General features: G+C 45.4%; 1 protein-coding gene across 4 annotated transcripts in view; it reads right to left on the reverse strand.

Annotated features, from left to right (window-relative positions):
* LOC114667466 (collagen alpha-1(XI) chain-like) overlaps positions 1–16,069 on the reverse strand; it is a 377,917-nt gene that overhangs the window by 94,455 nt on the left and 267,393 nt on the right. For all 4 annotated transcript variants that reach the window (XM_051920865.1, XM_051920864.1, XM_051920867.1 and 1 more), the window contains 4 exons: positions 8,565–8,672; positions 5,794–5,847; positions 4,592–4,645; positions 1,350–1,457 (listed from right to left, as the gene is read on the reverse strand). In XM_051920865.1, coding sequence (XP_051776825.1) covers positions 1,350–1,457; positions 4,592–4,645; positions 5,794–5,847; positions 8,565–8,672 — 324 coding nt within the window. The remainder of the gene's footprint in view (positions 1–1,349; positions 1,458–4,591; positions 4,646–5,793; positions 5,848–8,564; positions 8,673–16,069) is intronic.

Here is a 16,069-nt window from a genome sequence, read left to right on the forward strand (position 1 = left end):
GGTGGGTTGGCACCCTGCCCGGGATTAGTTCCTGCCTTGTGCCCTGTGTTGGCAGGGATTGGCTCCAGCAGACCCCCGTGACCCTGTGTTCGGATTCAGCGGGTTGGAAAATGGATGGATGGATGGATGGATTATGAAGTTTGTGTTCACACAGAGAGCCATAGGCACGAGGAATAAATGACCAAGTAGTGTGGTAGACAGTAGGAACCTTCAAAACTCGACTTGGTGTGATTTTAGAAGAACTCAGTGGATAGGACTGGCGAGTTCTGTTGGGCTGAATGGCCTGCTCTCGTCCTAATTATTCTAAAGTCAGTCTAAAGAGAAGGTACTTTGGTCTAATAAGACCACAATTGTCCTGTCTGACCATCATGACGTCTTTGAGCACTGAACATTTTCACAAACACACCACTGTGAAGAGCGGTAATGGAAATGGCAGGCTGTGGGGACGCTTCTCTACTGCAGGCCCTGGACGACTTGTGAAGGGAAAATAAACGCAGCAAAATATGGAGAAATCCTGGAGGAGGACCTGATGCTGTCTGCACCTTGGGAGGAGATGTGTTTTCCAGCAACCGTGAAGTAAGCATGAAGTCAAAGCTACACAGCAGGAATGGCTTCAGAACGACAATGCAAATGTCCTGAAGTGGTCGAGTCAGAGTCCAGATCTCCATCCAGTTAAGAATTTGTGGGTGGGCTTGGCAAAGGCTGACGGAGTTTGAGCCGTTTAGCAGAGAGGAATGGTGAAAAATAATTGCAGAGATTTGTAAAGCTGACAGGGAAAAAGAGGAAAACCTGACTCAAGGCAGTCATGGCTGCCAAAGGAGCACCTCCTTCATGCTGTCTTGAAGGGGGTGAGTACTTATGTGGTCAGTTATTTGGTATTTTATATAGTATTCATAATTTATTTAGCCCACCTTGTAGAGATCTGTTTTCATTTTGACATTAAAGGGTCTTTTTCTTTTGAGTGCTGTGAGAGCCAGTGTGCCGCTCATAAATACTAAGGCAGATTTTACAGTTTATAATACCAAGGAGCCAAAAACTAATTTTTGTGAGATTATTTTGGGAAGAAAGCCAAATGGCACCTGTTGTGGTAGGTGCACTTTAATCATCACATCGCTTTCATACTGAACCCTGTGCTTGAGTGAATTAAAGAATTCTTCAATGCTTACTCAACATCCGCCAGGGCTGGCAATCCAAAATAACCTCAAAGAGAGGCGATTATCACTAAATACCAAAACCAAACCCCACCAAATAAAAATGTACCCTTCTGGATGTTAAAAATTCCAGGAAGAAAAAACAGATGAGCTCACTACATGAAACAAAACACCATTACAAGATAATATAACACTAACCTGTAGACCAATGGGGCCAGCCACCCCAACAAATCCACGGGCCCCCTCATCTCCTTTCTGTCCAAACATGCCCTGTTGTCCCCGGGGCCCAGGCTCTCCATCCACACCCTGAAAAAATTTGAAACCGTTAGAAAACATGAAGGAAGTCATGAAATGAGAGTCTGCTGCTCATGGATGATAAGCATTAATAATAATAATAATAATAATAATAATGATGATTCAACGAGATTGTCATCGTACAGGGACAACAAAATGTAGTTATCGCATACCCCTTGAGGTCAGAGTGAAGGGTCTTCTATTGTATGGTTAATTGTGCAGGTTAATAAACCTTACTCAAGGGCCCAACAGAGCAGAATCCCTTCTGGCAGTAACGCCATTCGAACTGGCAACCTTTTGGATACCAGCGTCGATCCATAGCTTCAGCACCACCACTGAAGATTTAGGGCCAGTGACTGGAAATTAATGGCCACCCAGCTCAGGCACATGAGTGGAGAAGGCAGAACCTCAGGGCAAAAGGTAAAAAGCTTCACCTACATGGCAAAACTTGAAGGGACCTCTGACGGAGTGAGCCAGGAAGTGGAAAGGCAGGTGGTGACAAATGGACCAGATGTGCTGGACCACCAGAAAATGAGACCGGCTGTTTAAACAAGAATGGGTGGCCTGAAGTCAGTGTAGAAAAACCAACAACCTGCATCAACCTAAGAGGAAAAAGATGCTGGATTTGAATTTAATTAAAACATTCAAAAGGATCTGAGAGGCTACTGCAGTGAATCCCAGGAAAGATGGACGAGTCAGAAAAATCGATAAATATGAAATACAGAGATACATATTGTATAAAATAATGACAGAACAGTAGATAGATATGCAAAGGCGCTATATATTATAGATAGATAGATAGATAGATAGATAGATAGATAGATAGATAGATAGATAGATAGATAGATAGATAGATAGATAGATAGATAGATAGATAGATAGATAGATAGATAGATAGATAGATAGATAGATAGATAGATAGAAATTTTAGTATAGTAGGCAGGATAGATAGATAGATAGATAGATAGATAGATAGATAGATAGATAGATAGATAGATAGATAGATAGATAGATAGATAGATAGATAGATAGATAGATAGATAGATAGATAGATAGATACTGTATAATGATGGGGGTGGTACCCAGCCGGGACGCCCAGGAGGACCAGAGGAGGGATTATGCCTCCTCCAGACCACTAGAGGGCGACTGCCCTGGTGGCTTTGGGGACCACAGGACCTGAGCTTGGAAGCTCAACCCTATGGGGGCCCATGGTCACCACCAGGTGGTGCCTGAATGCCTGAGGAGCCCTGGCCCTCATCACTTCTGCCACACCCGGATGTGCTGGTGGGAAGAATACCAGGGACACCCGGAGTGATTCCAGATGCACAGCCGGTACTTCTAATCGGGAGGCATCTGGAGGACATCTGGGTGTGTATAAAAGGGGCCGCCTCCCTCCATTCGATGGCTGGAGTCGGGAGGACGAGAGACAAACTCTTGGAGGAGAGGAGTGGAGGTGGACCTGAGGGAGAGAGGCATTATTGAGAAGGCCTGGACTTTGGGGGAGTTTTGGGGTTGTGTGTGTCACTTTTGTAAATATTAGTATTGTAAATAAACGTGTTGTGGTGCTTTAAACATGTCTACCTGTCTGTGTCCGGGCCTGCTTCCACAATAGATAGATAGATAGATAGATAGATAGATAGATAGATAGATAGATAGATAGATAGATAGATAGATAGATAGATAGATAGATAGATAGATAGATAGATAGATAGATAGATAGATAGATAGATAGATAGATAGATAGATAGATAGATAGATAGATAGATAGATGAATAGACATGAAACATACTATATAGACAGAGAGATCTGTAAAGGCACTATATAAGAGATATTTAAAGGCACTACATAATAGATACATATGTAAAAGCACTATATAACAGATAGCTACTGTAGATAGATGAAGTCACTATATCGTTGAGTCCATGAAATGTTCAGGAATGTCACAGAACTCTACAAAATACACTGAAGTCACAAAGGAACTGAACAAGTCTGGAGTGGATTATAATGGTGCAATTATTTTTTAAGTGTCCCAGAATGTTAGGAAAGCATCTGCCAACTAGGCTGGATAGATTATTGAGGCAAAAAATGTGAAGTGAATTGTAAATCAACAGTGCTAACCACTACACCACCGTGGCTCAAACAACACTAGACACAGGCAGAAGGATAATCACAGGATAACAAGAAATGGCCACAAACCAGCAGTAAGTTAAACTAATATTAATAGTAGTAATAATAATAATAATACTGCATGTCATTGCACTCACGGAGTCTCAGTCATGGAGCAGGCACTGGCCCTGCCCAAAGCAGTGGTGTTGGACAGACTTGCTCCATTGTTTGAAGTCCAGGCACAGCTATAACGTCTTTTTTGTTACCGATCTCTATGCAGATGATTTGCACTTTTTTGATTCATCAAGAAGTTAGAAGAGGCTTGTAAATGGTAATATATCTTTATTATTATTATTGTTGCTATTTGACAGGGTCACATGTGTTTTCTTTTAAGGACCTCATATGGCTAATTTTGTATGCGAAGTAGCCATGACGTGCTATGCTGCCTGCACACGGGGCTCAGTCTTATATAGGCAGTGATGTTCTCATTATGGTTACCTGATGTACCCCTCAAATGAAAATCCTTTTATTTTTTTAATGCATGCAGGTGCAAGTCTGGCTGTATAGGGTCGTCACATCACACATGCCTGAAGCAGATTGGGCAGTGATCTTACAGTACGCATGCATGAAAGATCTGCCAATGGCTGCTACTGCTATGTAATGTCACACTGGCCTTGCAAAGCATCATGGGGCATGTCTGTGTTAGATAGCAGCACAGCGAATTTCCAGGAAAATATTCGACGTACAACATCACCAGCAAATAGAGCACATTTTTGTGCCAAAAATGCCATGGTGAATTTCATTGATCGACTCTAACAGTGACTATAAAAGATATTGTATAGAATAGATGCCTATGAAAAGCCCCATATACAATAAATAGACAGAAAATGTGTACATTTGATACTGTATATAGAATACAAAAGGGGACATTATATTCTAGATAGATGTGCAAGGCACTATATTAAATAATGAAATCAAGATAAACATAAACATCAATATATAAAAGCTGACATTGCCTAGTAAAGTAAGAAGGTACTCACATGCACACCAGGCTGTCCAATTGGACCCTGACTTCCGGTGGGTCCTGGAGGTCCCTGATTAAAATAAAAGTGTTAACATTAATTCCCAGAAGGAGTAAGTAGCATCATGGTAAAGATGGACTGTCCAAAGTAAAAATGGGGTGACCTGGGCACCCTTACACCCCATAGGTAGGGGTACAGAGTTGAATTAGAGGATCGTTCTTTGCTGCAGAGAAACCCTCATAGCAGGGACCTTATTGTTACACCAATATTTCAACGGAAATGGATAAGAGAAAGTGTGGAAATTAAAACAGCTATTGTGAAGTACTGTGCTCCTTTCAATAGCCTGGTGCAGAATGTCAGGAGAAGACTTTCACCGATTTTGTCATTTTATTGTGTCAGAGAAAACCAGAAGGTGCTTCCAAGCAGAAGTTAATGTTACGACCTTTCTGCATATTGAGTTTTGTTCATCGATTTCTTCTTTCCATGTGTTTTGACCTCTAGCCTGACCCTTGTCACTTATCGGAGCTTCAATCTCCCAGTCCTCTCTTCTCACCCCGGGGCACTCTCCACATTAATGGTGTCCTGGTAGTTATGCATGGCTAGCCCAGGGGGTCAATCTGGAGTTGGTCACTTATCAGCATTCTTCTTTTACCTTCAGTCCAATACGGCTCACGCTTTTTGACTGTTTTTTCGTGTATCCATCAGGAGGCGGAGGTAGTCCTGAATTGCTATTTGATGATACGTGGTGGTCTGCTAGTCTCACAGACTCTCTTGATTCATCCTGATGTGCTCCACTTTGCCCTGAGGAGTGAAGCCCCCAAATGAAGCGGCTATCAGCTCAACATAATTAGTCTCTCGTTTTCTGAACTCCACGTACTGAACTTGAAATCAAGCTCGAGGCGATGATTTGCTCCTGGGCCTCCGCTCTCCAAGTGTACAAGGTCACCAGCATGCCGGTGGTGAATTGCGCATTGCGCCAGAAAGCTCTCGCAGGTAGCGCATTCATTATTACTAATTTAGCTAAATTGAAGCACCTGTGGCGATGGCTCTCAACAGCTGTCACCTCCCCTATATGTCACAGTTCTGCCAGCCACAGAAAGGTCTTCTGCAAAAGCAGACACTATCTGAGATAACTGGTGCGGCCCAGTATCTTGCCCACAATGTCTGATCGGTGCTCAGTCTGAAATGAATGACCTAGTAGCAGGTAGCAGAACACTTACCGATTCTCCCTTGTCGCCTTTGCTCCCTTTTTGGCCAGGACCTCCCATTTCACCCTGGAAAACCAAAACGACAGTTTTAGGATTTGGTGACAACAAATAAGTGGCAGATAAGCCAGCATGAATAGTAGGCCTCTGATTGGACCAACTCAGAAAGTGGGCAGGGCGCCTGACTGCTGACTCATTCCATTCCGCTCTACTAAAGCCATGTTTGACCCTCCTGCTCTCACTCCATTGTGGAACAAGAGCTACCGAATCCACCAATGGGATGTTTGGGAAAGGTGGTTAGAATCAAGCGATGTGGTCCTACTCTCAGAGTCATCTCAAGTGTGCATCATGGTGGGATTAAGAAGAGCGAGCTGCTCGATAAACAAGAAGCCACAGCTGGAATTCCTCAACATCATCACTTGAGAATTCATGTCCAACCCGCTTTGTCCAGAATAGGACTGCAGGGGGTCTGCTAGAGCCTATCCCAGCTAGCTCTGGGAGTAAGGCAGGGAACAAACCTTGGACAGGGCACCAGTCCATCACAGGACTGACAATTCATGTATTCATATTTTCATGTTTATTAGTTTATATAATGAAGGTGAAATATGAAGCCTCCATACTTGCCATCGGCAACAATCATGACCTTAGGGATACCCAAAGGAAAAAATAATTTTCACGTGGATGCAATCAAAACTTGCCAAATGATACCAGTGTTACCTTGAATGGCAGGAGGTTACAAAACCATCTTTTAGTATTGGGCTTTGTTCTTTGTTGGGCCTAGCCAGGTCAGAGGCCTACTGTTGGTAGCTGGGATTTAGCTGGATTTGGTTAGCCTTATCTGAGCTGGCCAGAGAAGGTCCCGGTCTGCTCTTCTGGACCCTTTTAAAGACCATAACTCATTTTTGTCATGTTTAACAGTCTATTTCTTAACAGAACCCAGATCATCAATTCATCCATCTCTTTCTCAAGCCACTTATTCTGCTATGGGATCAAATGACATGGATTTATTTTCAGCTGCATTGATCACAAGGCAGGAACTTATCTTAATTCAGATGCCTGTATTGGATTTTGTTCATTTCTGGACCTAGCCAGGTCAAAAGTATGCTGTTTTGTGTCTAGGAGTTAGCTGGACTGGGTTAGCCTCATGTGAGCTGGCTAGAGAAAGTCCTGGTCTGCTCTTCTGGAGCTTTTTGGATACCTCTACCCTTTTTCACCACATTTAAGACCCAATTTCATAACAGAACCTAACCCATCAATTCTTCCATGTCTTTCTGAAGCCACTTATTCTGGTATGGGATCAAAATACTTGGGTCTATTTCAGATGGTCACAAGGCATGAACTAATCTTAATTCAGATGCGGGAATTGGATTTTGTTTATTTCTGATCCTAGCCAGGTCAAATGTTACTGTTGGTTGCTGGGGGTTAGCAAGACTTGGTTAGCCTCATCCCTGCTGGGCAGTGAAGGTCCTGGTCTGCTCTTCTGGAGGTTTCTGAAGGCCACATCCCATTTTTGCCATGTTTAATACTCCATTTCATAACAGAACCCAACCTATCCATTCATGTATCCCTTTTCCGAAGCACGTATTCTAATGTAGGATCAAAAGGTTTGGGCCAACTTCAGCTACATTGGGCACAATGCAGGAGCTAATCTTAATTCAGATGTGGGTATTGAACCTTGTTAATTTCTGAACCTAACCAGGTCAAAAGCCTACTTTTGGTTGCTGGGGGTTAGCCTCATCTAGGTTACCTTTTTGTGGAGATTTTTGGATACCTCTACCCATTTTCACCATGTTTAAGAGTCCATTTCATAACAGAACCCAACCCATCAATTCATCCATCTCTTTCTGAAGCCACTTATCCTGTTATGGGATCAAAAGGTTTGGGACTGTTTCAGATGGTCACGAGGCAAGAACTAATCTTAACTCAGATGTTGATACTGGCTTTTGTTCATTTCTGGGCTTAGCCAGGTCAAAAGGTACTGTTAGTAGTTGGAAGTTAGCAGGACTGGGTTAACCTCTTCTCTGGTGGGCAGAGAAGGTCGTGGTCTGCTCTTCTGGAGGTTTTTGAAGGCCATAACCCATTTTTGCCATGTTTAATACTTCATTTCATAACAGAACCCAACCTATCCATTCATGTATCCCTTTTCTGAAGAACTTATTCTAATCTGGATCAAAAGGCTTGGGTCTTCTTCACCTATATTGGGCACAAGGCAGGAGCTAGTCTTAATTCAGATGTCGGTATTGAACTTTGTTAATTTCTAGGCCTAGCCAGGTCAAAGGCCTAGTTTTGATAGCTGGGGATTAGCAGGACTGAGTTAGCCTCATTTAGGTTTGCTTCTTCTGAAGATGTTTGGATACCTCTACCCATTTTCGCCATGTTTAAGAATCCATTTCATAACAGAACTCAACCAATCAATTCATCCATCCCTTTCTGAAGCAACTTATCCTGTTATGGGATCAAAAGGCTTGGGTCTACTTCAGGGCGCAAGGGAGGAACTTATCTTCATTGAGGTGCCAGTCTCTCAAACTCACTCCCACATTCAGAGTAGGGTCACCATACCTACAGAAAACCCACAGAGACACGGGGAGAACTGGCAAACTATTCAAAGGCTGCAATTCACTACCAGGAATGTAGAGTTGTGTGCCCCCCCCCCCCCCCGCCCTTTAATTATATACAGAATATTACGTAAATATTAAAGAGTGGAGGAAGTTAACTTGTCACCAAAGGTTCCCATGAGTCTGGAAGTGCATATTTGGCATGTGGAAGATGTGATGGGGTTCCTTTACCTTGTCTCCATCTTCTCCAGGGGGTCCTTGAGGTCCACCTACACCTGGGAGTCCAACTGGCCCCTCACCGCCATCTTGCCCAGCAGGTCCTATGGGTCCCTTATCTCCCTAAAAATGTAAGAAGTTCAAGGAAAACGACATTACAAGCTTGATAATGGTGCCAGAAATCAAACTGTAATCTTTTTATTATTTGTAACCACATTTTTTTTTTTTCCAATTGGGCCCATGAAAACCAAAATCGCCGATCAGCTCCGCCACTTCTAAACACATTTGTGGACATTCCAAATGGTCTATGTGGCATTGCGCTGGAACGTTCCTTCTGAATTGAATGGGGTTAAAGAACTGCAGTATTTAGGCGTGACGTTTTTGGTGATGTGCCGCACAGACACGTCATGGCAAAAAATGCACTCAACCAGGAGGTGTAGCTTCATGGCAGAACTGATGCAAAATTTTTGCACTTCCAAAGTGGATAAAAAACTCATTATTTACTTATTACACGCTGCATGTTGGAGAGCAACAGAGAAAACAAATTCTTTAGTAGAGGTTTAGGAGAAGAAATTGGAAACAAACATTGGGGATGGCTGAGTATACAGAATGCCAACAAACCTGGCACTGTTTACAAAAGGGGCAACAAAGGTCCCTAAATGCCCTTGTTGCTCCTTTAAGGCCATGTCACATTAGACTGTCACACGTATCCTTCATTTACATAATCGGAGGCAGTCGTGCCACACTCCTATGAAGTTCAGTCATCTTGCCTGATATACGCAGCGACTCACTCCAACTAGTTTGTGATTCACGTGCATAAAATCAAAGAGGTTGGATTGTTTTCATGTAGGGTGGGCTACGTGTGCATGAGAGTTGACAACCGATGAACGCTCATCAGGAAGAACAATGCATGTCACGCAGTGGTGGAGAATAAGGAACATGGAGGCTTGGACCTCATAAACAGAAGGGGAGCTCGTCTGTCTGATATCTCGTGTTTTATGTACCACAACGGAATGGAAAGAATTGAGAGTGGTCTCCCATAGACTTTTCTCGCAAAGTCAGACATGGGGATGGATATTTAAGGAGTTAACCACAAGACAATTATTATATTTTTATATTATGTATATTAAAGAACCATCAAGAATAAATCAAATTAAATTAATAATATATTGAACAATTATTATAAAAGTAAAATCTCGAAATTGAATTTTTGGACGATTACAATACTTTCCCTACGAGAATGTAAATCAGACTCAGGGAGGTCTAAAGCGACAAGATTAAATTGAATTTTTTGATGATTACAATACTTTCCCTAGGAGAAAGTAAATTGGACTCAGGGAGGTCTAAAGCGTCGAGATTCATCAAAACCTCGAAATGGAATTTTTGGACGATTACAACCATCAACAATATATCAAATTAAATGAATAATATATTGAACAATTATTATAAAAGTAAAGTTGAATAAATCAGACTCTGCAGCTGCATGAATAAAAAAGTATACCACTTCCGGTTAGCGGAAACAGCTCAAAGGTTGATAGAAATCTACGTTTTGTACCGAATACTTGTATGCAAAATTTAGTTGACCCAAGTGAAAGCGTACTCAAGTTATCATGTTTAGACAAACACACACACAGACAGACACACAGACATAATTTCAAAAATGGTAGTTTTGGACTCAGGAAGGTCTAAAACATCGAGATTCATCAAAATCTCGAAATTTAATTTTATTTTTTTCCCTACGAGAAAGTAAATCAGACTCAGGGAGGTCTAAAACATTGAGATTAAATTGATTTTTTGGATGATTACAAAACTTTCCCAATGAAAAAGTAAATCAGACTCAGGAAGGTCTAAAGCGTTCAACAAAATTCATCGAAACCTCAAAATGGAAATTTTGGACGATTACAATACTTACCTACTTCTGACAGGGGGCTCTGCCAGACGTTCCCAGCAGACCCTCACAACACGTTTGGGCCTACCACGCCTGACTGGCATCCTCCCCCACCATCGAAGCCAACTCACCACCAGGTGGTGATCAGTTGACAGCTCCGCCCCTCTCTTCACCCGAGTGTCCAAGACATGTGGCCGCAAGTCAGACGACACGACCACAAAGTCGATCATCGAACTCAGGCCTAGGGTGTCCTGGTGCCAAGTGCACATATGAACACCCCTATGCTTGAACATGGTGTTCGTTATGGACAATCCGTGACGAGCACAGAAGTCCAATAACAAAACACCGCTCGGGTTTAGATCGGGGGGGCCATTCCTCTCAATCACGCCCTTCCAGGTCTCACTGTCATTGCCCATGTGAGCATTGAAGTCTCCCAGCAGAATGAGGGAGTCCCCAGAAGGTATGCCCTCTAGCACCCCCTCCAGGGACTCCAAAAAGGGTGGGTACTCCGAACTGCTGTTCGGTGCATACGCACAAACAACAGTTAGGACCCGTCCCCCCACCCGAAGGCGAAGGGAGGCTACCCTCTCGTCCACCGGGGTAAACCCCAATGTACAGGCTCCAAGTCGGGGGGCAATAAGTATACCCACACCCGCTCAGCGCCTCTCACCGGGGGCAACTCCAGAGTGGTACAGAGTCCAGCCCCTCTCAAGGAGATTGGTTCCAGAGTCCAAGCTGTGCGTCGAGGTGAGTCCGACTATATCTAGCCGGAACCTCTCAACTTCGCACACTAGCTCAGGCTCCTTCCCCTTCAGAGAGGTGACATTCCACGTCCCAAGAGCCAGCTTCTGTAGCCGAGGATCGGACCGCCAAGGTCCCCGCCTTCGGCCACCACCCAACTCACACTGCACCCGACCTCCTTGGCCCCTCCCATAGGTGGTGAGCCCAGAAGTAGCTTCAACTCCCACCTCCGGCAGAACTTCGACCATGTCCCGAGGGAGGTGGGGGACATCGAGTCCGAATGGGCCATGTTCCGTGCCTCTATTGTTGAGGCGGCTGACCGGAGCTGTGGCCGTAAGGTGGTCGGTGCCTGTCGTGGCGGCAATCCCCGAACCCGTTGGTGGACACCGGTGGTGAAGGATGCCGTCAAGCTGAAGAAGGAGTCCTACAGGACCCTTTTGTCCTGTGGGACCCTGGAGGCAGCTGATAGGTACCGGCAGGCCAAGCGGAATGCGGCTTTGGTGGTTGCTGAGGCAAAAACTCGGGCGTGGGAGGAGTTTGGGGAGGCCATGGAGAACGACTTTCGGACGGCTTCGAGGAGATTCTGGTCCACCATCTGGCGTCTCAGGAAGGGGAAGCAGTGCAGTGTCAACACTGTATATGGTGGGGATGGTGCGCTGCTGACCTCGACTCGGGACGTTGTGGGTCGGTGGGGGGAGTACTTCGAAGACCTCCTCAATCCCATTAACATGCCTTCCAATGAGGAAGCAGAGCCTGGGGACTCAGAGGTGGGCTCCCCCATCTCTGGGACTGAGGTCACCGAGGTGGTCAAAAAACTCCTTGGTGGCAGGGCCCCGGTGGTGGATGAGATACGCCCGGAGTTCCTCAAGGCTCTGGATGTTGTAGGACTGTCTTGGTTGACACGCCTCTGCAACATCGCATGGACATCAGGGACAGTGCCTCTGGATTGGCAGACTGGGGTGGTGGTCCCCCTCTTTAAGAAGGGGAACCGGAGGGTGTGTTCCAACTACAGAGGGATCACACTCCTCAGCCTCCCTGGAAAAGTTTATTCAGGGGTCCTGGAGAGGAGGGTCCGTCGGATAGTCGAGCCTCGGATTCAGGAGGAACAGTGTGGTTTTCGTCCTGGTCGCGGAACAGTGGACCAGCTCTATACCCTTAGCAGGGTCCTGGAGGGTGCATGGGAGTTTGCCCAACCAGTCTACATGTGTTTTGTGGACTTGGAAAAGGCATTCGACCGTGTCCCTCGGGGAATCCTGTGGGGGGTACTCCGAGAGTATGGGGTACCGGCCCCCCTGATAAGGGCTGTTCGGTCCCTGTACGATCGGTGCCAGAGCTTGGTCCGCATTGCCGGCAGTAAGTCGAACCCGTTTCCAGTGAGAGTTGGACTCCGCCAGGGCTGCCCTTTGTCACCGATTCTGTTCATAACTTTTATGGACAGAATTTCTAGGCTCAGCCAGGGCGTTGAGGGGGTCCGGTTTGGTGGGCTCAGGATTGGGTCACTGCTTTTTGCAGATGATGTTGTCCTGTTTGCTTCATCAGGCTGTGATCTTCAGCTCTCTCTGGATCGGTTCGCAGCCGAGTGTGAAGCGGCTGGAATGAGAATCAGCACCTCCAAATCCGAGACCATGGTCCTCAGCCGGAAAAGGGTGGAGTGCCCTCTCAGGGTTGGTAGCGAGATCCTGCTTCAAGTGGAGGAGTTCAAGTATCTCGGGATCTTGTTCACGAGTGAGGGAAGAATGGAGCGTGAGATCGACAAGCGGATCGGTGCGGCATCTGCAGTAATGCGGGCGCTGCATCGGTCTGTCGTGGTGATAAAGGAGCTGAGCCGCAGGGCGAAGCTCTCAGTTTACCAGTCGATCTATGTTCCTACCCTCACCTATGGTCATGAACTATGGGTAGTGACCGAAAGAACGAGATCGCGAATACAAGCGGCTGAAATGAGTTTCCTCCGCAGGGTGTCTGGGCTTTCCCTTAAAGATAGGGTGAGAAGCTCAGTCATCCGGGAGGGGCTCAGAGTAGAGCCGCTGCTCCTCCGCATCGAGAGGAGTCAGATGAGGTGGCTCGGGCATCTGATCAGGATGCCTCCTGGACGCCTCCCTGGTGAGGTGTTCCAGGCACGTCCAACCGGGAGGAGGCCCCGGGGAAGACCCAGGACACGCTGGAGGGACTATGTCTCTTGACTGGCCTGGGAACGCCTTGGGATTCTCCCGGAAGAGCTAGAAGATGTGGCCGGGGAGAGGGAAGTCTGGGCATCTCTGCTCAAGCTGCTGCCCCCGCGACCCCGACCTCGGATAAGCGGGAGACAATGGATGGATGGATGGATGGACAATACTTACCTATACTTTGTATAAGAGAAAGTAAAAAAGAAATAAAGGGCAGTGATTGTAGCTGCACTGGCCATACTGTGCTGTCTTTCTGTTGTGTCAATGATACAAACAAACATCAAGTTACACTAAACCAGTTGCTTCTTATTTGGTTAGTGCAATGTGGTGTTTTTTTTGTATGATTGATTATTTAGCATTTTGACTGTTTCCATCATTTTTTTGAGACAAATATGAAGGGATTACATCTGTTTACTGGCTTTTGTGGATGGTCTGTGTGAATTTTTTCTTTTTATTTCTAATTTATTATATGGTATTATGCTTCTCCAGCTATGCGGTCTTAAATTAGCCCTTAATTAAGTTTAATTAATGTATTGGGCTAATGGGCACACCAGGATCTATTTACAAATTATGTGCCCTTTAAATAGGAGAGAGATCCCTGTTTTTAGAGTGTAGGCGCTCTGGATGAAATGTTTTCTAGAAGTTGTATCCTGTGGTAGGTGATTCCTTAATATCCCTTTCAGAGCCTGTGCAGTGGGTGTCCAAAAATAACGGGGCAAATACAATACAATACACAGAACAGAACACAAGTAATCCTCAATTCAATATGATAGTACAATAGAAATATTAAAATTACAGAGAAGATTTCAAGAGTAGATAATATTACATAACTGTGGTGGGTTGGCACCCTGCCCGGGATTGGTTCCTGCCTTGTGGCCTGTGTTGGCTTGGATTGGCTCCAGCAGACCCCCGTGACCCTGTGTTCAGATTCAGCGGGTTGGATAATGGATGGATGGATGGATAATATTACATAATATGATTTGGATATAATGTTTAAGATGTAAATATTATCTATTTATCTTCAGTTTCCTGTTTGTCCGGCCCTGAAGATGGGTAGATTCCCGAAAAGCGTTGGCCTGATGGACAACGATATAACTATTCACTGTTAGAAGCTTTAACTCTGGACACTATGGTCACTTCGTCACTCTGGACTGTTTCATTTATAAATAAGGGTGTTTGACCTGTTCTGGTATTTTTTTCTTATAACGTGTCTAAAATGTTGGAAACCTTTGTGCTCGAGTTGTAATGTTATATAAAATATTTTTCCATCCATCCATTTTCCAACCCGCTGAATCCGAACACAGGGTCACGGGGGTCTGCTGGAGCCAATCCCAGCCAACACAGGGCACAAGGCAGGAACCAATCCCGGGCAGGGTGCCAACCCACCGCAGGACACACACAAACACACCCACACACCAAGCACACACTACGGCCAATTTAGAATCGCCAATCCACCTATAAAATATTTTTGAATGTTATAAATATTAACGTCTAATACAGGTTGGGTTAACTAAATATACTTATTTGACAGTTGACCTTGCTGCTTCCTAATTGGTTGTTTTCTGTTGCATCATCCTAAATGTAAATCCTGTCTTCAACCAAGCATGTATTAAAAAATAAAAATAATTATAATAATTGGAAGGGTTAGGCTGCAGAACGGTGGACCAGCTCTTTACCCTCATGAGAAATTTGGATAGCGCATGGGAGAACACCCAATCGGTCTACATGTGTTTTATGGACTTTGAGAAGTTAATCACCGTATTCCTCAACGGGTTCTGGAAGAGTATGTGGTAACGGGGGGTCCCTAATAAGGTCTATTCAGTCCCTGCATAATCACTGTGACAGTCATCCATATTACTAACCGAGAATGGTAAACCGGATGGCATGGACGCAGGTACACGGCGATGGGACCATGAGACATACTGCGCAGGCGCGTACAGCGCACGTCTCATAAACCGCAAGCGAAGTCGTATCCACTGTGCACGAAGGAGTCATGGCCCAAAAACGAAAGAGCTCAACTGACGTGAATGAGAAATGAAGCAACAACGCGCCCATAGCTAACGACTACTGATACAGCCACACAAAAAAGAGGATTCTGCGCTGCAGCCCAGATTCAAATGGAAGAGGCTACGGCGGCCCCACAGGTCCACAAAGATGGTACGGAGTGAAGGCGCAGGCGTCACCGCGATATTGTGAGTGGCACTACTACGGAAGGCACAGGCGTCACCGCCATATTGTGAGTGGCACTACTGCGGAGTGCAGTTGGGAATGATGTGCTGCTTGGGATTGTACAAACCGCTGAACGCTTTACACCAAATTCAAACACAATACAGCTCAACGATACAAACACGAGCCCACCTGGATAAGATCAATGAACGCAGGTGCCTACAACGCGCGCCCGAAACTGCGGAAGCACAGCAGGCACGGGTTCAAAACGAACAAGCTCGACTGACGGATATACAAACACGAGCCCAGCTGGATAAAATCAATGAACGCAGGCGCCTACAACGCGTGCCCGAAACTGCGGAAGCACAGCAGGCACGGGTTCAAAATGAACAAGCTCGACTGACGGATATACAAACACGAGCCCGCCTGGATAAAATCAATGAACGCAGGCATCTACAACGCGCGTCTGAAATGTCGCGGGCAAAGCGGGCACAGCTCCAAAACGAACAAGCTCGACTAATGTATTTCAGGATACCCAACGCCGGGGGTAGGTGAGCGAAGCG

This window comes from Erpetoichthys calabaricus, chromosome 17, assembly GCF_900747795.2.
Source record: "Erpetoichthys calabaricus chromosome 17, fErpCal1.3, whole genome shotgun sequence".
NCBI classification, from domain to species: Eukaryota; Metazoa; Chordata; class Cladistia; order Polypteriformes; family Polypteridae; genus Erpetoichthys; species Erpetoichthys calabaricus.